The 23,642-nt window shown below is 48.9% G+C and overlaps 1 protein-coding gene across 3 annotated transcripts in view; it reads left to right on the top strand.

Moving 5' to 3' along the window:
* The window catches only part of RFX2 (regulatory factor X2), an 88,963-nt gene that overhangs the window by 49,472 nt on the left and 15,849 nt on the right, over positions 1-23,642 (top strand). Inside the window, exons 3-6 of one of the 3 annotated variants that reach the window (XM_065917944.1) lie at positions 1,625-1,714; positions 3,875-3,954; positions 5,339-5,600; positions 18,856-18,930. In XM_065917944.1, the coding sequence (XP_065774016.1) occupies positions 1,625-1,714; positions 3,875-3,954; positions 5,339-5,600; positions 18,856-18,930 (507 nt within the window). The remainder of the gene's footprint in view (positions 1-1,624; positions 1,715-3,874; positions 3,955-5,338; positions 5,601-18,855; positions 18,931-23,642) is intronic. The other 2 variants (XM_065917945.1, XM_065917946.1) reach the window with 2 other exon arrangements.

Consider the following 23,642-nt stretch of genomic DNA (forward strand, 5'->3'; position numbering starts at 1 on the left):
TGGCTGCCTTCACTCTGGCGAGTGCAGGCAGACTGGTCCCAGCATTCTGCCATGAACTCCATGTCCATCCCAGGCTCCAGGGCTCCCTTCCCTGCTGGAGATGGGTCCAGCCCCCCAGCCCAGCATCAGTGGCTGCATCCCCCACCCCTTGTGCACCTGTCTCGCCTGCAGGCTTCCTGAAGAGTGAGCACCCAGTGCCTACCCAGTAAGGGGCTCTCTTGCTCCCTCCACCCCAGGATGCACGCTTCCTACTTCTCTCAGTCCCACGCCGGCCAGTAGAACTTCCCAGCGCAGTGCGAGTGTCCTGCCGCCAGTCCTGCCAGGCTCCAAGCACCAGCAGTGTAGCCAGTGCTGCAGAGCAACTGAAGTTTGCAGTTCATTTAAAGCAAAGTAAATGTCAATGGCCGCAGAGATACACAGCTATTGTCTTCCATATTGGATGCCTCAGCTTTGGAGTGTGTGCCTGTAAATCCTCAAAATTCTTATTTCTCTATTTGAGGTGAAATTCACATGACACAAGATTTGCCACTTTAAGGTGAACAATTTAGCAGTGTTTAAGACATTCACAGTGTTTTGCAACCTCCACCTCTGGCTAGTTCAAGGACATCTTCATCCTACCAAACAGAAACCCCCTCCCCATTAGCAATGACCCTCCATCCCTCACCCCCAGCCCCTGGCAACCAGGAATCCACTCTGTCCCTGTGGATCACCCTGTTCTGGACGTTTCACGTAGATAGAATCACACGCTGTGTGTCCTGTGCCTGCTTCTCTCACTGAGCATCATGTTCTCGGGGGCCATTCACATCGTGTTGAGAGTTGGGCTTCTCCCCTTTTTCTGGTTGAGGGGTGCTCCCCTGTGTGGATGGACACTTCGGGTTTGTCCGTCCATCCTGTTGATCTCTGTCCCATCTGAGTTCTCTGGGTCTTTGGGGGTGAGTTCACGGCGGGCTAAGTGTGTTGAATTCTTAGTGCAGTGGTGTTCATGAGGCCAAGCCCTGCAGAATTACTGCGCCTGGTGATGCACAGGGTCCACGAGGCCAATCACGGAATCACAGTCCACACCAAAGCCCCAGGCTCACAGAAACAAATCCCTCCTGTTCCTACCTCCCCTCGGGAGTGCATTTGATCCTTCCCGCTTTCCTAGCTTTGTCTGTCCAACCAGTTCTCCAGCAAAGTGAGAGAGCCATTCTGGGAAGCCGACCCAGGGGCCCAGAGAGCAGCCATGGAGCCCAGGAAGGGGCTGGCCTGAGTCTGGGTTAAAGGACTTCCAATACTGACATGCTGGGACTGCGGCCTGGCAGTGACCACTCTGGGCTTCCTTTCTTCCTGTGTGTTAAGTGGGGGCAGGTCGAGGGTGAACTGACAGGGTGAGGTGTGACCCAGCTTGTCCAGGGGGAGGTGGTGCGGACGGCACCCAGTTCTCAGCCCACATCACCCTGATGACTACAGATCCCCAGGAGACAAAGCTGCTGGGGGCATGTGTGTGCCCTCCTTCTTACTGCCACCCCCCCCCCCACATACGTTTCCATTAAGCAGCAGCAGGCACGGTCATGCCGACTGTGAGCTGTATTTGTTTTCAGACTCACGTATGATGAGCCTAAATGTCCTTTCTCCTTCCTTGTAGAGGGTGTTGGTCCAGGCAGCGGGCTCGGCTCCCAAAGGGGCCCAGATGCAGCCACTCTCCCTCCCCAGAGTCCAGCAGGTGCCACAGCAGGTAACCACAGCGCAGGGGACGTGGGACACGCTTGGCATGGCATGCCTGGGAGCCCCATCCGAACGACAGTACTTGCTTTCCTCTTTCGTTGTTTCCTTTTGTGTGGCATGTTTGGCTCCTTACCAGGAAGTTCTCTTTGGAAGCATTTTTTTTAAAAAAAATCTGTCGCTGCAGATAGTTTGCTACAAACCAAGAAAGCTGATGATCTTTATTCATTCAGATCTTCAGCCTTTAGGGCACAAGTGAGCCGCTAGGTAGAGCTGGATGCAGCTGTAGACACGCAGGCAGATAGCAGAGGTTTCTGAATAGAAGGAACATGGAGCCTCCAGCAGAGGTAGACCCACCCACAGGCCAGTGCTGGACCCTCAGACAGGTGCCTCTTGAGCAGTTAAATGACTAGAGAACAGAACTTGAACGTGTGGACTCAGCAGCCAGATCACAGCCCCGATGATCAGCTCAGAGAGGCAGCGTGATCTGAGCAGCGGTCGGCAAACCTTTTTTGGAAAAGGCCTCACAGTGCTTTTTGTTTGGTTGGTTGGTTTTGCAGGCCAGATGGTCTCAAGCACAACCATGCAACTCTCGTGGATGGGATGGTGTGGCCATGTGCCAATAAAACTTTATTTGTAAGATTCGGCAGGCCAGATTTGACCCAAGGACCAGAGTTTGCCAACTCCTGCTCTATGCGAGATGCTGAATTCAAATTCGTTCAGGCTCCTTGCAACAGAACCTAGGAGCATAGTTTGGAGATGGCGAGACCCCAGAGGACACGCCTCTCCCTTCAAGGGGCCCTGCTCAGATTAGCAGGGTGTTCAGAGAGGTTTGCCTGGTGCTGTGTGATGTGGGGTTTCCTGTAGGAGGAGCGAGGAGAAGGCACTGGCACCCCACTCCAGTCCTCTTGCCTGGAAAATCCCATGGACGGAGGAGCCTGGTAGGCTGCAGTCCATGGGGTCGCTACGAGTCAGACACGACTGAGTGACTTCACTTTCATTTTTCACTTTCTTGTATTGGAGAAGGAAATGGCACCCCACTCCAGTGTTCTTGCCTGGAGAATCCCAGGGACGGGGGAGCCTGGTGGGCTGCCGTCTCTGGGGTCGCACAGAGTCAGACACGACTGAAGCGACTTAGCAGCAGCAGCAGCAGCAGGAGGAGCGAAGGCTCTGGGGGTGCCCAGCAGGGACCCTGCGTCTCTGCCTCACCTCCTCGAGGGAGGGGTGTGACTCCGTGATTCCAGAAGCTTCCCCTGTTCCATGGGGCTGGGCATGTGTCCACCATTTCTCTCTGGGCTGACCTCTGCATCTTACCCACCCCCTACAGGCGAGAGGGGTTATGTGTGTGCACATGTCCCTGGGTTGTGTCCTCAGAGGTGGGAGTCGATCCAGTTCTGCCACCACACAAAGGTCTACGGAGAGGCCATGATGAGACCTGACCCTGATTTCCTCATCCCCAGTGAGCTTGAATCAGGCATCCACTAAGCCTCCCTCCACAGCAGAGTCCTGAAGTTCCCCACACAGAGCTCTGGGCTGCATCAGAGCACCTGCATCCTCCAGGGGTCATCAGCTGAGGCTGTGGACTGACAGAGGAGGGAGGGGTCTTCCCACCGGCCCCCTCCCCCCACCCCCACTCCAGGCCCAGCACTCCTACTGATTCTGCTCAGACCTTCAGTCTCTCCCCAGAGGGGTTCCCAAGGCCCCTCCCCCAACACAGCTGCTGGTGTGGGGGTGATAGAGCACGTGAGCCACTTGAACCCCTGCCCTGCCAGAGGATGGGAGTAATGGGGAGTGGGATCACACTCCAAGGTCCCAGTTCTGTCTGCATCTCTGGTGTCCGCCGTCAGGCAGGACCAGCCCCTCTGCCCAGTGGCCAGTAGACCCCAGTCACCATCACCATCACCAACGCCCCGCCCTACTCTGCATCTCGGCCCCCAGATGCCAGCTGGGCTCCCCTCCACCTGGAATAGGGGCCCCAACCTGCTGCGGTAATCCCTGTCTGGGCTAATGCGGAATATGTGGCCTCAACGTGACTGTCTCTCCTAGTTTTTACAAGTGCCGGCCAGGGGTAGGACAAGTGTAACGCACTAAGTGTTCACAAAAGACGATAGGAGATATTTCCACCTGAATAATCTGGAAACCGCGTAACGCCAAGTGTCTGCTGTTGTTTCAGGTCCAGCCGGTGCAGCACGTGTACCCCACCCAGGTGCAGTACGTGGAGGGCGGGGACGCCGTCTTCACCAACGGAGCCTTGTACGTAGGTGTCTTCTCCCCTCCCCAGGAAGGGGTTCGCAGGGAACCCTCCTGGCCACCTTGCCTACTGAGCTCCCCTGGCGATGGGTTTGCCCACAATCTTCTCCCTTCACCTCCTGGTGGGGTGACCCAGCTATTACACCCCCATTAGGACATCACAGCCCAGTGGAGATATCAGAAATCATAGGCCTTTGTAGTTTTACTTCAAGGAAAGGCAGTTTAAAAACAGAAACTCCAATCCACTCTTGAGGTCTGGAGAGCCCACCTTCGAAACCCAGAAACCATTTCCATCTCTGCTTTTTCATTCTGGCCTCTGTTAGCCTCTGGCTTATCTTGATGTTTAGAGAACTTGATCTTCTACTTATCAAGGACGTCCAGGGCTCTCTGCTTTTGAACTCTGTGATGCTTGGGGCAGAGTGATGTGGTTCCCAGAAGCTCGCTGCTCGGCATGCACCCGTGTGCCTGCTTCTGACTCTGGTTTCACGACTCCCCCTTTGGGGTCCTGGGAGGGTGTGGGGGCCTGTCTGTGGTTAGAGATGTGACTGCTGGGATCCTGAGTGTCCACAGCTCAGCGCTGACCCAGAGGAGCATGGGTGAACCCTGGGGCCTCAGCAGGCTCTGGGCGGCACTCTGGTGGTAGCATCCTGGTTTGACTGCACTGCAGTCAGAGATGATGTCCCCCAAGATCGGAGGGATCGCCCTACCCGCCCCCCCCCAAGAGGGGCCTTCCCTCAGTCACCCCTGAGGAAAAACCCCTACTGACCACCTTTCACTGCAGCAGGCTGGACATCAATGGACATGGTTAATGATTTGATCCAGATGTTAAAGGAACATCAGACGAATTCTTGGAATCCTTTAGATATTCTTTTTATTAAGCAATTACATTTTTAAAAAAAAGGCTGAGTTTCTGGGTTGAAAGAACTAGATTCTCAGGAAACTGCAAAAGGAGCCCAGAGTCCCTTGTACCATTCACCCGGGCTCCCCGTCCCACTCCCTGCCGCCAGTGGTGACGGCATCTGTGACTGCAGAACACTGACATCGGGTGTATTCAGCTTCACAGTCCTTACACGCACTTGTGCCCATGAGCCTCTGTGTGTGGGTGGCTGGGTGGGTGGGTGGGAGACTTTACATCATCTTATCCCCGGGGTAGCCCTCCCCGTTACCAGGGTCGGGTGCAGTCCCGCCCCATGCCCCCAGGGGGCCCCCGCGTGCAGTTCGCACCTGCGGTTTGTAAATGACCAGTTGTTGTGTCAGCCGGGATTCCACATGCTTTCTGAGACCCTGGCTGTGAACTTGGCTGTGTTGACAGTCCGTGGCTGACTTACCCACGCGCTCGGTGCCCTGGGCCGCGGCTTTGACACGACGCCTCTTCTCTCTCCACCAGGCGGACGGCCTACGCCTACAACCCCGAGCCTCAGATGTACGCCCCCAGCAGCGCCGCGTCCTACTTTGAGGCCCCAGGCGGCGCCCAGGTGACCGTGGCAGGCTCCTCCCCGCCCGCAGTGCCCTCCCACAGCATGGTGGGCATCACCATGGATGTCGGGGGCAGCCCCATCGTCTCCAGCGCGGGAGCCTACCTTATCCACGGGGGGATGGACGGCAGCAGGCACTCCCTGGCCCACACGTCCCGCTCGTCGCCGGCTACGGTATGTACGTCCCGGGCTCTGGAGGGGGCAGGTTAAACCCCCAACACTAGCAGGATGGTGAGTAGAAGGCAGCTGGGACCACGGGCGTTGGGCCCCAGCGGCCTCAGACAGGTGCCCCCTCTGTGAACCTGGGGCTCTCCCTTGGTAAAGACAGAGGGTGGGTAGCCAGGCAGCTGCTGGGAGCAATGTTGTGTGCTGGTGGATGCTACTGGTGCTGGTGTTCCACCATGATCAGGTCATCATTGTCAGCCTCTCGGAGGTGGAGACCAGCCCTTCCCTGCGGAACTGGGCTGAACCAATGCAGAGCTATATGGGCACCCCTTGCCCCTGCCCCAAACCATGGCTCACCTGCTTTGGAAATGTATCTGCTTTGAAAACCCTATGTCCCATACTTACTCTTATTTTTAAAATTAGCACAGAATAGAGTGAACCCCTTGGGTGCACAGAGTGACAAGTTCTGATGCGCACAGACTCGGCTGCCTGTCCCTGCATCAGGTGCAGCACGGGACGTTGCCCCAGAACCCCCTGGGAATTTCTTGGTAGGGACACCCTCCTCTCACCCACGAGCCCTGCCACCCGTCAGTCTGCCCTCCAGCACCGCAGTTTTGGTTTGGTCAGGGGGCATCTTCCCCAAGATCCCCACTGTGGCCCCTTACTTCCCCAGTGTGGATCCTGGCGATCCCGGCCTGTCGTCGTGTGAGTCACTGGCTCCTTCCTGTTCCTCCGTCGTCTTCCTTTACCCAAAAGCTCATTCATCCATTCACCAGCCGAGAGCCGCCTGGGCTGTTTCCAGTTTTTCATGATTCTGAATAAAACAGCTAGAAGTACTCACATATGTAGACACATGTTTTGCTTTCTCTGGGGTTAATCAGCACCTATGAGTGGGATTGCTTGCTCCTATGGCAAGTACCTGTTTAACTTTATCCGAAACCACCCATGTTTTTCTGGGCAGTGTTGAGTTCCTCCCCCAGCCAGGTGTGAGCTCCTCGTCCACCTCGTCGCCAGCAGTTTTCATTCTCAGATGTCGTCAGCATCTTTTGTTTTAGCCATTTTCATCAGTGTGCGGTGACAGTGGTTGTAATTTGCATTTTCGTAATCACTAGTGATGGCAAGAGCCTATTCATGGGCTTTGCCTTTCATATATCTATTCTCTAGGGATGTGTCAGTTGAAGTTTGTTATTATTTTAACTGTGTTATCTGTTTTCTTACTGTTAATTTTGAGAATTGTTTGTATATTCTTGATTCGAGTCCCCTGCCAGATTTGTGATTTGCAAATATTCTTTCCCAGTCTTTAAAGTGTTTTTTCATTCTCTTACAATTCTATATAAATTTTAGATCAGTTTATCTATATTTACAAAAAAATTCCTAGTGAGATTTTGGTTAAATAGCCTTAAAGCTCTATATCATTTTGGAGAGAATTGACATCTTTTAAGTATCTTTTGGCTTTGGAGCTATTGTAAGTGGTATTGATTTTTAATTTCTGACTCTTCATTGCTAATGTATGAAAATATAGTTGATTTCTGACTCTTGACTTTGCCTCCTGAGACTTTACCAAACTCACTTTTTTAGTTCTGAGAGTTTTTTGTGGTCTGCAAATAGGAACAGTTTGATTTCCCCCTTTCCAATCTGGATGGCGTTTATTTCTTTTTCTTGCCTTACTGCACTGGCTAGAACATCCTGTGCATGCTAATTCACTTCAGTCATGTCCCACTCTTTGCGACCCTATAGGCTGTAGCCCACCAGGCTCCTCTGACCATTGGATTCTCCAGGCAAGATTACTGGAGTGGGCTGCTGTGCCCTCCTCCAGGGGATCTTCCCAACCCAGGTATCGAACCCACGTCTCTTACGTCTCCTGCATTGGCAGATGGGTTCTTTACCACTATCGCCACGTGGGAAGCCCAGGACGTCCTGTACGATGTTGCATATGAGTAGTGAGAGTGGATATCCCTTAGGGAAAAGCTTCAGTCTTTCATCCCTAAGTGATGTTACCTGGAGGGTTTTCACAATGCCCTTTTTCAGGTTGAGGAAGTTTCCTTCTATTCCCAGTCTTCTGAGAGTCTTTATCATAATTGGATGTTGAGTTTTGTCAAATGCTTTCTTTTCATCGATACAATCGTGTACTTTTTCTTCTTTAGACTATTGATGTAATGGGTCAGCTAAAAAATACCTTCCTGTTTTTGTGGAGGCCTAATCTTCAATAGAAGGGGATGCTCTAGTCTCATCCCTGTTCTCTCGATCCTGATGTGTTTCAGGGTCACCCTGATATCAGAGGCCCCCCAAGTCTCACTGGCCTCTCCTTTCTATGTCCAGGGTGTGGGCGCCATCTGCCCCGCCATCCCGGGGGCACCCCCAGCCTGTGCCTCTCCACCTGCTCCCTGCAGGGTCCTCAGCCCACCCTCAGAGGACTGGCTGGCAGACCTGAGCGTGGAGCTGCTGTCCAGTCGGGAGTGCTCCTCACAGACATGATGCCTCCACATCAGCAAACTGCATCGACTCACACTAGTGAATAAACTAGGTCACGGGTCACAGTCCAACCGCAGTCATCGGTCATGATGTTCTCTGTGGTCCATACCACCTCACCACAAACAAAGGCAGCTCACACTCTGGGCTGCCCTGTCGCTGTGGTCTGATATCTGGGTTTCAAGTTTTTTCATTGATTGAAAATCCATATACAGTCTGTATTTTGACACCCTACTCTGCTCTTCCAGGACAGATTTTATTTTCTTGAGTTCCAAAATCACTGCGGACAGTGACTGTAGCCATGAAATTAAAAGATTCTTGCTCCTTGGAAGGAAAACTGTGACAAACCTAGACAGTGTATTAAAAAGCATTATTCTGCCAACAAAGGTCTGTCTAGTTAAAACTACGGTTTTCCCAGTAGTCATGTATGGATGTGAAAGTTGGACCATAAAGAAAGCTGAATGCTGAAGAATTAATGCTTTTGAATTGTGGTGCCAAAGAAGACTCTTGAGAGTCCCTTGCTGCAAGGAGATCAAACAAGTCAATCCTAAAGGAAATCAACCCTGAATATTCATTGGAAGAACTGATGCTGAAGCTGAAGCTCCAAACCTTTGGTGACGTGATGCAAAGAGCCAACTCATTGGAAAAGACCCTGATGCTGGGAAAGACTGAGGGCAGGAGGAGAAAGGGACAACAGAGGATGAGATGGTTGGATGACATCATCAACTCAATGGACATGAGTTCAAGCAAACTCAGAGAGATAGTGAAGGACAGAGAAGCCTGGTGTGCTGCAGTCCACGGGGTCACAAAGAGTTGGAAACAACTTAGCAACTGAACAGCAACAATACATAGAATCTAAAATATGATGCAAATGAATTTATTTACAAAACAGATTCACAGACACAGAAAACAAAGTTATGGTTACCAAAGGGGAAAGTGGGTGGGGGAGGGATAAATGAGGAGTTTGGGATTAGCAGATATAAACTACTGTACATAAAATAGATAAACAGTAATGTCCTACTGTACAGCTCAGGGAACTATATTCAGTATCCTTTGATAAACCCAAATGGAAAAGAATATGAAAAAGAATATATATATTTTAGTTGCAGTATTTGGGGCCTTGCGTTGACAGATTCAAGTTCTGCAGTGTGCAGGCTACAGCAGACATCTCTGAGATATGCCACTTGAAATCCTAGGAGTTTCTTGTCTGAGTCATCGGAGACTCAGCTCCTGCTTTCAGGACCCCAGCAAACATCCTTGCTTTGACCACCTGCCCTCTCGGGTATAGAGGAGCTAAATCTCACATCCTCTGTCCAGCTCGCCGAGAAGACCGTCACGTGATCACTCCAAGAAGATGTGTCTGTGAGAGACTAGCTTCCGTCTACGCTCAGTAAGACTGATGGAGAGCCCGTCCATGCCTCCTCTGGCCTGGCTTCTCACGCGGGCCCCTCCATTCTCATGGCACCCTTCCTGGTGGCCCACGGGGCTGGTGCACCATCCACATGGCCTCACAGCTCACAATGGATCATCAGCTGCAAAACGGCTCTTCTCTGTAGCCTGTGTTTTCAGGGAAGATCAGGATATCCTGATGGCGAGCTCACATGCCTACTGGGCTTTTGCTAGAGGCTACCTTGCCCCCTGGAGAGACCTTTGTCGAAATATCACAGGAAACATTTTGCCAGCAAAAGTATATCTATTTTTTCTCTAAAATATTCATCATCAGACTTCCCTGGCAGTCCAGCGGTTAAGACTTAGTGCCTTCACTGCAAGTGAAGTGGGTTTGACCCCTGGTCAAGGAACTAAGATCGTGCAATCAACCAAAACAATAAATAAATGAATAAATAAATAATTCATCATCACTTTTTATCTGTTTGAGAGACATTTTAAAAGAATTTTAGGTTTATAGAAAAGTCGAGCCTCAGATCAGTTCAGTTCAGTCATTCAGTCGAGTCCGACTCTTTGCGACCCCACAGACTGCAAGCAACCCAGGCTTCCCTGTCCATCACCAACTCCTGGACCATACTCAAACTCATGTCCATTGCGTTGGTGATGCCATCCAACTATCTCATCCTCTGTCATTCCCTTCTCCTCCTGCCTTCAATCTTTCCCAGTATCAGGGTCTTTTCCAATGAATCGATTCTTCACATCAGGTGGCCAAAGTATTGGAGTTTCAGCTTCAGCATCAGTCCTTCCAATGAATATTCAGGACTGATGTCCTTTAGGATGGACTGGTTGGATCTCCTTGCTGTCCAACGGACTCTCAAGAGTCTTCTCCAAAAAAGGCATCAATTCTTTGGCATTCAGCTTTCTTTATAGTCCAACTCTCACATCCATACATAACTACTGGAAAAACTATAGCTTTAACTAGATGGACATTTGTTGGCAAAGTAACATCTCTCTGCTTTTTAATATGCTGTCTAGCTTGGTCATAACTTTCCTTCCAAGAGCAAGCATCTTTTAATTTCAGGGCTACAGTCACCATCTGCAGTGATTTTAGAGCCCCCCAAAAATAATGTCTCTCACTGTTTCCATTGTTTCCCCATCTATTTGCCATGAAGTGATGGGACCAGATGCCATGATCTTAGTTTTCTTAATGGTGAGTTTTAAGCCAACTTTTTCATTCTCTTCTTTCACTTTCATCAGGAGGCTTTTTAGTTCTTCGCTTTCTGCCATAAGGGTAGTGTCATCTGCATACCGGAGGATATTGATATTTCCCTTGGCAATTTTGATTCCAGCTTGTGCTTCATCCAGCCCTGCATTTCTTTTCTTTATTTTTTTATTTTTTTTTCAGCCCTGCATTTCTTATCATGTACTCTGCATATAAGTTAAATAGGCAGGGTGACAATATACAGCCTTGATGTACTCCTTTCCCAATTTGGAACCAGTCTGTTGTTCCATGTCCGGTTCTAACTGTTGCTTCTTGACCTGCATACAGATTTCTCAGGAGGCAGGTCAGATGGTCTGGTATTCCCATCTCTTTCAGAATTTTCCACGGTTTGTTGTGATCCATACAGTCAAAGGCTTTGGCATATTCAATAAAGCAAAAGTAGATGTTTTTCTGGAACCCTTTTGCTTTTTCGATCATCCAGCAGATGTTGGCAATTTGGTCTTTGGTTCCTCTACCTTTTCTAAAACCAGCTTGAACATCTGGAAGTTCAAGGTTCACGTACTGTTTAAGCCTGGCTTGGAGAATTTTGAACATTACTTTGCTAGCAAAATGGTTGTCTGAGGAGGCCTTACAAATAGCTGTGAAAAGAAGAGAAGCTAAAGGGAAAGGAGAAAAGGAAAGATATACCCATTTGAATGCAGAATTCCAAAGAATAGCAAAGAGAGATAAGAAAGACTTCCTCAGCGATCAATGCTAAGAAATAGAGGAAAATAGTAGAATGGGAAAGACTAGAGATCTCTTCAAGAAAACTAGAGATACCAAGGGAACATTTCGTGCAAAGATGAGCGTAATAAAGGACAGAAATGGTATGGACCTAACAGAAGCAGAGATATTAAGAAGAGGTGGCAAGAATACACAGAAGAACTATACAAAAAAGATCTTCATGACCCAGATAACCACGATGGTGTGATCACTCACCTAGAGCCAGACATCCTGGAATGACAAGTCAAGTGGGCCTTAGGAAGCATCACTACAAACAAAGCTAGTGGAGGTGATGGAATTCTCATTGAGCTGTTTCAAATCCTAAAAGATGATGCTGTGAAAGTGCTGCACTCAATATGCCAGCAAATCTGGAAAACTCAGCAGTGGCCACAGGACTGGAAAAGGTCAGTTTTCATTCCAATCCCAAAGAAAGGCAATGCCAAAGAATGTTTAAACCACCACACAATTGCGCTCATCTCACACACTAGCAAAGCAATGCTCAAAATTGAACCTAAACCAGAGAGTTTCCATAATCCCCCACCCCATACCCACACAGAGCTCTCCTTATTATTAACATCTTACCTAAGTTTGGTGCATCTGTTACAGTCACTAAACCAATAGTGACACCTTATTGCTATTAACTAAAGCCCTGGTTGACATTAGGGCTCCCTCTTTGTGTTGTACGTCCCATGGGTTTTGACAAACTTCTAATGATGTCATCACTTTTGAATTTGGTTTTTGCACATTTCTTTGCAAAGGGGGAAGCAGTGTCCCTTTGAAAGATCTATCTGAAATTTTGTCTCTGTTCTGCTTTAAGTGACAGAATTAAAGAATGCTACTGGAAAGCACTCTGGCACTTATTCTCAAAAGTCTCAGTTAATTTTTCAGACAAGTCATCATCCTATTTAGCGTGACACAAACCCAAGGGACACATGTGGTCATCATTCAATAAAAACTTCCTTCTAATTTCCTTCATCTTTTCCTTATGGTCTTGTTTACTTTCATGGCTCTGTATGCAAATACCCACAGTGTGTGACTCCTGATTGACTTCTGGTCCACAGATGGGACTTCTGATTGGTTAATAGGGTTGAGTGGGGATTGGTTTCCAGGTCTTGGGGAGGTCATTGGGTCAATGAGGTCAATGACCATTTGGGGAGGCTGGCTGAAGGACCTATAGGAAAGCTTTGTGCTCTTTTTGCAACTTTTTTGTAAGTCTGGATTTATTTCCAAACTAAAAATTTTTTTTAATGTTTAATTCATGAATTAAGAAGTAGAACTACAATATTTTAAGTTCTGAGAACTACAAAAAGAGTTAAACATGTTTGTTAGCCTTTAAAAATGACTACTTGGACTTCCCTGGGGGTCCAGTGGCTGAGACTCTGAACTCCCAACACGGGGGGTCTGGGTTCCATCCCTGGTCGGGGAACTGAGATCCCACATGCCACAAGGCACGGCCAGATCCAGCCTTGAGATACAAGTTTGCTTCGATATTGGTCATTGCTGACCCTTTGCAGGGGTGATCTTGGTCTGTCGGGTCATTTTAATGAGATTACTGTGTTATGGATGGAATGACCATTTGGGCGGACACTAATGAACTCAGAGGAGAAGTAACTTTCACCCTCCCTTAGAAGACATGAATCTAGTCCTTATGTCAGGCAAAATCGTGCCAGGATTATACAAGAAAGGAAAGGAATTTTTTAAATTCCTTAAAAATTTTTAAAATACTAGACCAGTTTCAATATACATGTGTGTGCATGCTCAGTTGCTCAGTCATGTCTGACTCTTCGCCACCCCATGAATTGTAGCTGTCCAGGCTCCTCTGTCCCTGGGATTCTCCAGGCAAGAATACTGGAGTGGCTTGCCATTTCTTTCTCCAGGGGGTCTTCCTGGCCTGGGGGTCAAGCCTGCGTCTCCTGCACTGGCAGGTGGATTCTTTACCACTGAGCCACCTGGGATACTTGAGAGCTATTAAAACTTATCTGCACTCTGCTATCACATTTAATTCCTGAGACACTGTATCTTTGATCATAAGTCCTTAAGCCTTGTCTCCCCACCTTTCTCCAGAGCCCCTAAAGCATGATATGTGTGTACCCTTTTCCACAGGCATTCTGCTAATAATTCATGCAGTGGAAGTCAGTGAAATTAAATTGCCAAGGAAAAGTAATAAGGGCTGCACTGCGTGCAATCAAAAATAAAGATGGAGGACTTCCCTGGTGGTCCAGTGATTTACACTTTGCCTTCCAATGTGGGGGGGTGCAGGTTCAATCCCTGGTTGGGGAGCTAAGATTCCACATGCCTTTCGGCCAAGAAAACAAAACATAAAACAGAAGCAATATTGTAGCAAATACAATAAAAACTTTAAAAAAACAAAAAGGTCCACATCAAAAAAAAAAAATCTTAAAAGAAATAAAGATAAAACTCCTGGTAAGTCAAGAAATATGTGTGTATGTATATATGTATAACATGTATACATATGTTATATATATTATATACATATACATAATATTACATACATATACATAATAAACATATATATATGTGTGTGTGTAATATATATATGTATAACATGCACCCATGTTATATGTAATACCAAGATGTAAAGGAATCCTCAAAAAGTTGAGAAAACAGAAATGATTTTAGGGATGCCTGGCCCTGGGTTGGAAATGGGGCACCTCTACATCCATTCTTGGCTCTTCCTTACATGTTGGACATGTGCAGCTGCCACTTTAATAAAAAAAAATGTTTTAATAATAAGAAACTCCAGTGGAGTATAAAATTAGTTTCCACTTTAAAAACTAACTTTTCCAGCCCCTGAGAGGACTGAGCAAGGCTTTTGTACTTGTGCAGTTAGAATCCCTGGGTCAGGTTTGTAAGCAAGCCTCCCCTCCGACTCAACACCCAACTCCCACCCCTCATCCCCCCATCCCCCCACCCCGGCCCCGACCGACTTCAAGTCCCAGTGGGAGAGGCTCCTTTTCCAAGGATGCTGGCTGACTGGGCGCTGCTCGGGGCTGGGAGGCGGCGCCGCAGCGCCCTCTGCTGGATGCACTGCGCTGTGCCTTCCGTCCTAACCAGGGCCCCAACCTCTCCATCCGAACTTGGGGAACTGGGGATGTTTTCCTGAACTTCATCACCTTCAGAAGCGTCCCCGATGTCTTAATTTTAAAATGCAGTGAACACCTTGGGAGGTTCCACTTTGAATCAAGTTAATTTAATGTATAATATCAGTGGGCTTGTTCAGACCCTGTTTACTAGCTAGGGGGTTTTGAGGATGGCCTTACACAGCCAATGTTCATTTGTATTCTTTTCCACAATACTCAGAACTCCACGCCTTTTAGCAGTCAGTCTTATGTATGTCTGGCACCCTCTCAGGAGCTCCATGAGATCTAAATTGTTTTCATGGGCTTCCCTGGTGGTCCAGTGTTTAAGGATCCACCTGGCAATGCAGGGAACACAGATTCGATCCCTGATCTGGGAAGATCCCACATGCTGTGGGGCAACTAAGCCTATGTGCCACAACTACTTACTGAGCCTGTACTGTAGAGCCCACAAGTCGAATCTGCTGAAGCCCGTGCACCTTAGGGCCTGTGCTCTGCAATAAGAAAAGCTACTGCAGTGAGAAGCCCTTGAACCACAACTGGAGAGTAGCTCTGGTGGCTCATTCGGTAAAGAATCTGCCTTCAGTGCGGGAGACCTGGGTTCATTCCCCAGGTTGGGAAGATCTCCTGGAGTAGCACATGGCAACCCACTCCAGCATTCTTGCCTGGAGAATCCCCATGGACAGAGGAGCCTGGCAGGCTGCAGTCTATGAACACATGAAATGCTATTTTTCCTTGAAAGGATGACAGACAAATTATGATTATTCAGACTTGGAGATCTGGCCCACATTTTCTCAAAAATGAAACACGGTGAGCCTGACACATCCAGGGAAACAACTGACAGATTTTATTGCCAATATGTTCTAAAAAAAAAAAAAGAAGAAAAGAAAAGAAAAAAATAGAACTTTGGAAAACTGGTATCTTGCTGAAATGGCTGGATGTTTTCAATATTGTATGATGAAATGTGTCAGTATTTGGAAGATCTGCAAACTTGGTGAACCAATATTTTCCAAGTGACCGGTGCACAGTGTTACAAAACCAGGCATGTGAGTAAAAAGATTCATTCAAATCGTAAGTGAGACTAAAGTTTTTTTTAATTATATAGTTTTTATTGAGGCGAATTTCACAGAACATAAAAATGCACCATTTTTTATGTAAAAGGGTACAAACCAGTGGTATTTGGTACATGTTCACAATGTTGTGTAACCATTACCCTACCGAGTTCCAGAACATTCTCATCACCCTGTACCAGTTAGTAGTTGCCCTCCCCCGCCACCCCATTCCTTCCTCCTCCAGCCCCCGGCAACTAAACTAATTTGCTTTCTGTCTCCATGGATTCACCTGTTTTGGACAAATGGAACCCCTCACATGTGGCCTTTTATGTCTGGCTTGTCTCACTGAGCATCATATTTTCAAGGCTCATTCACATTGTAACGTGTCAGTGCTTCACTCCTTTGGGGGCATGAATAATATTATATTGTATGTGTGGACTATATCTTGTTTATCCATTCATTGGTGACTGACATTTGCATTTCTCTGCTTTCTTGTCATTATGAATAATGCTACTATGGACAAGTTTTTGTTAGAACACCTGTTTTCAATTATCTTGGGTCTAATGGCATTGTTGGGTCAAGTGGCTTAACCGAATTTATGTTTAACAAATGTTTATCACAGTGGCTGAACCATTTTGCATTTCCACCAGCAGTGGACAAGGGTTCCCAATTCCTCCCCATCCTTGCCAACACTTGTCATTAATATTTTTCTTTTTTCTTTTACTAACCATCCTCGTGAGTGTAAAGTGGTACCTCATTGTGGTTTAGTTTGTATTTCCCTAATGACTAATGATGTTGAGCATCTTTTTATATGCTTACTAGAGACATATCTATTCTAGACTTGCCCATTTTCTAATCAGGTCATTCTGTCATTTTGTTCTTGAGTTGTGAGAGTTCTTTATAATATTCTGGATATGGGCCCTGATTAGATATATGATTTGCAAGGATGTTCTCCCATTCCGTGGGTTCTCTTTTCACTGTCTTGATAGTGTTCTTCAATGTACAGAAGTTTTTAATTTTGATGAAATCCAATTTATCTTTTTTAAAGTTTTTACCTTTTTTTTTTTTTTTATTTTACTTTAGGTGTCATGTCTAAAATTCCCAAATCCAAGGTCATGGAAATAACATTTTACCTGATTACTTCAGGTTTTGTTCTCTAAGGGTTTTGTTCTTTTAGCTCTTACATGTAGTTCTTTGATCCATTTTGAATTGATTTTGGTATATGCTGTGAGGTGAGGGTCCCACTTCATTCTCTTGCATGAGGGTATCTACTTATCCCACCATCATTTGTTGAAAAGTGTCTTCTTTCTCCATTGACTGGTTTGAACACCCTTGTTGAAAATCAGTTGACCCTGGATGTTTGGGTTTATCTCTGGACTCTCAGTTCCATCCCATTGTTCTCTATGTCTCTTCTATTCTGGTACTGCACTACTTTGGTTACTGACTTTGTAATCAATTTTGAAATAAGGACTTGTGAGTCTTCTAACTTGGTACTTCTTTTTCAAGATTGTCTTGATACTCGGGGTCCCCTGCAATGCCATGTGAATTTTAAGATCAACTTATCCATTTGAGAAGGCACTTGGAAGCTGTGTAGGGAATTTTGATAGAGATTGCATTGTGCCTATAGATCAGTTAGGAGAGTATTACCCTCTTAATGGGCTTCCCATGGCTCAGAGGTTAAAGCATCTGCCTGCAATGTGGGAGACCTGGGTTCGATCCCTGGGTCGGGAAGATACCCTGGAGAAGGAAATGGCAACCCACTCCAGTATTCTTGCCTGGAAAATCCCATGGACAGAGGAGCCTGGTGGGTTACAGTCCACGGGTCGCAAAGAGTCAGATGTGACTGAGGGACTTCACTTTCACCCTCTTAATAGTAAGTCTTCCAGTCCATGAACATAGGATGTCTTTGTTTGTTCTAATCATCTTTAAGTTCTTGAAATGTTTCATAGCTTTTTCAGTGTACAATTATTTCACCTCCTTGATGAAACATATTCCTAGGTATTTTATTCTCTTTGATACTATTTCAAATAGGATTGTTTTCTTCATTTCATTTTGCTATCATTCATTGTTTAAAATAATTGATTTTTGTATGTGCGCCTTGTATCTTGCAACTCTGGTGCTGATGTTTTTTTATGTGGATCCTTCAGAATTTTCCATATTTAAGATCATGCTATCTGTAAACAGAAGTAGTTTTGCTTCTTCCACTTCCATGTGGATGGCTTTTATTTCCTATTCCCTATTTATTTCCTATTTCCTTTTATTCCCATGACCCTGGCTAGAACTTCTAGTGCAATGTCAAATAGCAGTGGTGAGAATGGACATTCTCAGCCATGGTCAAAAGAGGTGGTGGGTGAAGCAGAAGCCCCTCGTTCCTGAACACAGCTCCAGGAACTGGTCCATCTATACTTTCTGAATGCACTGGGCCTGCTTTTTACAGAAGCATCTCTGTGGTCTTTGCCTCCCCTGGGTGCTGAAGGGTCATTTCTTCCAGCAGAGCTCACGTTTGCATTTTCCATGAAAGAGCTGGGCTCAGATGTGGTGGGTGCCACACATGACCTTGTACAGACCTGTCGTGGCCCCTCAACCCTCACCACTGAGAGGCCTGAGGTTCTATCTCAGAAACCCTCTCCCAGGAAGGGCCCCCTTGTAAGCTGCACATGACTCCCCACCACTCGGTCCCATCTCTGTGGCCCCAGGAACCTGTGCCCCCGATGGCAGGGCTGGGGTTGTGGCCTCATGGTGTTCTCCCAAAGCCTGCAGCCAGGAGACCCTGGGCGTTGCAACATGACAGGCTGACCTGGAAATCAGTGCCACAAACTGTCCCCACCATCAATGGTCTTCTGGTTCTCCCAGCACACGTGACGGGAGTGGGGAGCAGCAGGCGGTTATTATGCTGACTTCGCTTAAACTTGAACTTACGTAGCCACTAAGTCATCTTGTTGTGCATGCTCACATGCAGACTCGTTAAAACTTGGCTGCCTGTGTAGACCGGCCCGTGTAGACAGGAGGACCCCACCTGCTGCTGGTGTCTGACGGGCTCTGGGCACCTTTGCATGTGATGAAGTAACTCTCCGGGCTGAGGCTTCACTACCCCCTCACAATCCATCCCTCACCTAACCCATCCCCTGCCTATGTCCAGCCTGGTTTCTATTCCATAGGCACGCGGATCTTTGTTTGGATATTAATACAAACAAATCTTGGCTGATGCTAACTATCTGATTTCCTTTTTTTTTTTTTTTTCCGTTTTGTTTTGTTTCTGCGCACATTTTCTTTAGCTTGAAATGGCGATTGAAAACCTCCAAAAAAGCGAAGGGATCACCTCTCACAAAAGCGGTTTACTCAACAGCCATGTAAGTGTGCGTCGACCTGCTGGTCTGCCCTGCTCTGCCTGTCACCTACATAGGCATTTTAAAATCAAACAGGGCATTCCCTGGTGGCCATGACCACAGGTTCAATCCCTGATCCCAGAACTGAGATCTGGCAAGCTGTACAGTGAGGCCAAAAAAAAAAAAGAAAAAAGAAAACAATGAGTTGACACCTTTAAAGTGCCAAAAAGGGGAAGGGGGAAGCCAACCTAGAATTCAGCAAAAATATCCTTCTAATGCGAAAGGAAATCAAGATAGACTCTTCCTTTGTGAGAGGAGAATAAGAACGCCTTCCTCCTGGTGGGACAGGGATTAAAGTACTTAGTGTACCTAACATCCCGCCCACCAGACCTGGCAGAGGATAGCACTGTAAATAAATTCATACTCAAACACGCCACCACCAAAAAATGACACCGGATTTTATGGGGGCTGACATAAAAGTTCTTGGCTAATTCTGTGATTAGCTCTTTGGGGGGGAAAAAAAAAGGTAATTTGAAGGACTTCCCTGGTGGTCCAGTGGATAAGACTCCAGGCTCCCAAGGTGTCATAGGTTTGATCCCTGGTTAGGGAAATAGATCTGACACAGTGTGGCAAAAAAAAAAAAAGGTAATTTGAGAAAGGGCAAATCAACTAAATCCTACTGATTTTAGCCGCATAAGACCCTTCTCTGATGGGCACACTGTGATCACAGGTTCCAGGCCAGGATGGTGAAAATGGCCTTGCCTCCCACTGGCTTTTCAGGGCAGGATGGGGGCAGGAGGGGCTGACAGCACAGAGGCTCAGCTTCCAGATACAGTTGAGGAGGGAAAGCGTCCATCTCCCCCACACTCCTCCCTGTTCCCGTTACCTAAACTCTCTGAATTCAACTTTAACATAACTGGAAATTGGTTCAGTATTTTGAAGGAGGGACAGGTGGCAGCAATCAAAACGTGCTTTTGGCATGTTTTCTCAGGCACTTGGCTTGGGATTGGACGTTCCTTGGAGAATTAAAACATCAAAGAGAAGAAATCCCCATTAGTCAAACCCGACCCCAAACATGACCCCACCAAGACTTTAATACCTGCTGAAGTTCAAAGTGAACTGTTCCGGCCGGGGGCTGTTGGGGGGTGCAGAAGCCCCACCCACTAGGGAAAGATCCGGAAACGTCAAGGTTTGCGGAGGGGCAGGTCACAGGCGTGGCCAGCAGCTGCAGCCCCCAGTCTGAACCTGAGGATAAGCAGCCTTAGACTCCAAGCAGAGCGAGTAGAAAGTCGGCAGGGCACATTCTCTGCTCTGGGACCAGGGCCCTTCAGCTCTGGAGCGGACAGCGCAGCAGCCGCACCACCTGCGGGCCCAGCACTCAGAGAGGCCCGAGGAAGGCCGGGTGGGCGTGGCCGCGGGCGGAGGGCGTGGCCGCGGGCGGAGGGCGTGGCCGCGGGAAATCGACAAAGTACGCGAAACGCAGGCGCCGCTGTCTCTGGCCGCAGGGCTGCCTCTGACTTTCTGACGGTTTTCCTCTGGGAGGTGGGCTTGCCTTGGCTGCTTCCCCAAAACTAGCATCCATTCCTGAGTTTAAACTCCGAGCAGGAAGAACCTCTCTGTGTCCGTTTTCTCCCTGCTGGCTTGTTGAGTCGTTTTCTTCCAACGGGAGCTTGAGAAGTAGGATCTGGGGCTTGGCGGCTCAAAGAGGAGAGGAATAAGGTCTCTGGAAAGAGTGACCCTCGGGCTCTCACTGGTGGAAAACCGCCAGGAGCTTGTCTGGACCGGGAGAACGAGGAGAGAGCTGGGGTGTGGCCTGGCGACCGGCGGCTGTGTGTCCTGCAGAAAGAGCCCTTCGTAGTCCTCGCCAGACATGCTCACTGGAGACAGTTGAAATGGGCGCCACCGACCGCAGTCCCCATGCCCAGGCAGACGAACGAGCCTGGTGCGGGGCAGCGAGATGCCCGGACCCCAGGAAGGCTGGCCTGTGCTTTCCAGACCCATTCCGACGTCAGGGTTACCTGAGCTCCCCAGACTGCCCTGGGGGCTCGGACAAGGGGGTGTGTGGGTTGAAGGGACCTTCTAGCCTGGTGTGGGAGCCCCCGAGAGAGAAAGTGGGCCCCAAGGCATCTCTGAAACGGGGAGGGGCGGTAATTTGATGGCAGGAAACGAACAGCTGTTTTGGAGGAAGGAGGCGCTGGGGATGGAGACACCGTCGCCCGCCAGGGTGTCTGCAGCCTCAGTGCAGTCACGCTGGCCAGGCACACACCACCCCCCAGCGCTGGTCCCCTCTGCTGTCTCCCGATCTGTCTGGAGAAGTCCCCCACTCCTGCCGACTCAGCGGCCCCTGTCGTGAGTCCCTGCAGAAGTGACCTTGGCCTATTGCATAATCTACTATTCCTCCCTGGGAGAAGGACCTGGTTTTAGGTGAATCATTCAGATTATATGACTTTGTTTTTTTAATCAAGAAACACATATCTTAAAAAATGATTTTGCTTTCAGTAGTGGCATCGTGACAGAGCCATGCCCGGCAGCATGGGGTGGGCCTGGGCTGGAACTGGCAGCTCTGGGGGCTGGTCCTCCGCCCAGAAGCTGCTCCAGATCACGCGGCAAATGCCTCCAGCAGTGGTCGAGGTTGGACTGCTGTGTTTTGGAGTCTCTGAAACCCCCTCGCCTCTCCCCTCAGCTGCATACTCAAGTGTCCAAGGTGCCTGCCTGCCTGGAAGAGCAGCACCACGCAGGTGTCCAGGGCTGGGTCCCAACCCCCACCCCAAGCCCACAACCCCCTCACCTCCCTCCATCTTCCCGGCTCACCTAGGACAGCGAGGTCCTGCTGGGGGCTCTACCTTGCCTTCCCTCCTCCTGCTGCAGCCACACCCAATGCTACAGGACTGTACCTTCAGAGCCACCCGGAATTGGACTACTCCTCCCACCCCTCCCACCACGGCCACAGCCTCTCACCCTACCCCCAGCCCCCAAATCTCCCAGACATTGTAGCAGCTGCCTGCTAGCTAGCCCTTGCTCAGCTTCCAGGCCCTTCTCATGGCAGCTGCCAGAGTGGTCTGCTAAAAACCTGAGTCAGGCCCTGCCCTTCCTATGCACACAGACCTCCAGGGCTCCCACCTCCTTGGAGTGAAAACCCGAGGCCTCCCCGTGGCCCAGAAGGCCCTGCGTGACCTGCCACATCCCCTCCCTGCCCTCCCTTTCTCTCTCCCCCTTACCCACTCTGCTTCAGCCACATGGGCCTCCCCACTGTTCCTCCAACACACCAGGCACAGTCCTGCCCCAGGGCCTTTGCATGTCCTGTACCCTCTGCCTGGGACACCTTCCCTCAACTCACTTCCTCAGCTCCTCCCCCCTGCCCTATCCCTGGAGCTGCCAGCTCCCTCTCCTGGATTTTCCCCGTAACAGCACCAGCTCTCATTCTGGGCATTTTACTTATTTTTTGTGGGTTGATCCCCCAATGAGAATGGGCGCTTCTGGAGGATAGAGGCCTTTTGTCTATTTTGTTCACAGTTGTATCCCCAACACCCAGGGCAGGTGGGTGGATAAATGGTATGGGCTCAGTCACTTCAGTTGTGTCCGACTCTTTGTGACCCCATGAACTGTAGCTAGCCCGCCAGGCTCCTCTCTCCATGGAATTTTCCAGGCAAGAACACTGAAATGGGTTGCCATTTCCTATTCCTGAGGATCCTCCCAATCCGGGGATCTAGCTGGCAAATCTTGCATCTTCTGCATTGACAGGCAGATTTTCTACCACTGGTGCCACCTGGAAAGCCCGGGTGGATAGAAGGTCAGATTCAAAGCTGAATTATATGAACAGAGTGAGGGTGGCTCAGGAGCCACAGTCAGGAGTGTTTGCTCCCAAGAGTGGAAAAAATACCCTGAAGGACAGAGGGGCTGGGTGGGTGGGCAAGTCTGGTCACCGAGCCCCCGCCCCCTGTTTATAGGTTAGAAGCACAAGTGTCCAAGGATCCTGCGCCACCAGGGAGCCCAGAGCCCGCGGGGCTGTTGGGTTCTGTGGCTTTCCTCATTGAAAAAGGGATTTGACCATATCATCAAGAAGAGTGCAATCCGGACAGATCACAGATGTGGCTAAAAATGTACTTATCCTGGAAAAGATTCTCTTTGTTTTATTTGCTACTGACATAGAAATTGTGCGAATATCGGCAGAGAAAATGGCAGCAGAATCACCCAGAACCAAAAGGTGATCCTGTCACCTTCTCCTTGTGCTTGCGTGAAGGCGCTGGGACCCCGGTGGTGGGTGTGCTGTGGGCGAGGCAGAGCTGTGTAGGGGAAACTGGGCCCTCTGGTCGTGTAGTGTCATTGGCGAGTGATGCTCAGCGGGTGGGGATGACGCCAGGTTGCGGCATCCGGCAGTGAACCTGCGTAGACCCCGCGGTGCTTGCTCAGATGGCAGGTGAGGCTCTGCCTTTGTGGAGCCTCTAGGCCGTCCCCCAACCTGAGCTCAAAACTTGGCTATTTGTCTTCATCTCTCTCTCTCTCTCTCTCTCTCTCTCTCTCTCTCTCTCTCTCTCTCTCTCTCTCTCTCTCTGGGTCATGAGTACAGGGACATCGGTGATGTTCCCTTACCCTGGGCACCATGCTGATGGACCGTCGAGCTCTCCTTCATCCGTCTTTCTCTTGGCATCAGATGATCTCTGTCCCCATGGGTTTAGGAAATGTTTGGTGTGCGGGACCTGGGGGGCTTTCAGTGATGATGAAGACAGATCCTAAGG

The sequence above is a fragment of the Muntiacus reevesi genome, chromosome 1 (assembly GCF_963930625.1).
Source record: "Muntiacus reevesi chromosome 1, mMunRee1.1, whole genome shotgun sequence".
Taxonomy (NCBI): Eukaryota; Metazoa; Chordata; class Mammalia; order Artiodactyla; family Cervidae; genus Muntiacus; species Muntiacus reevesi.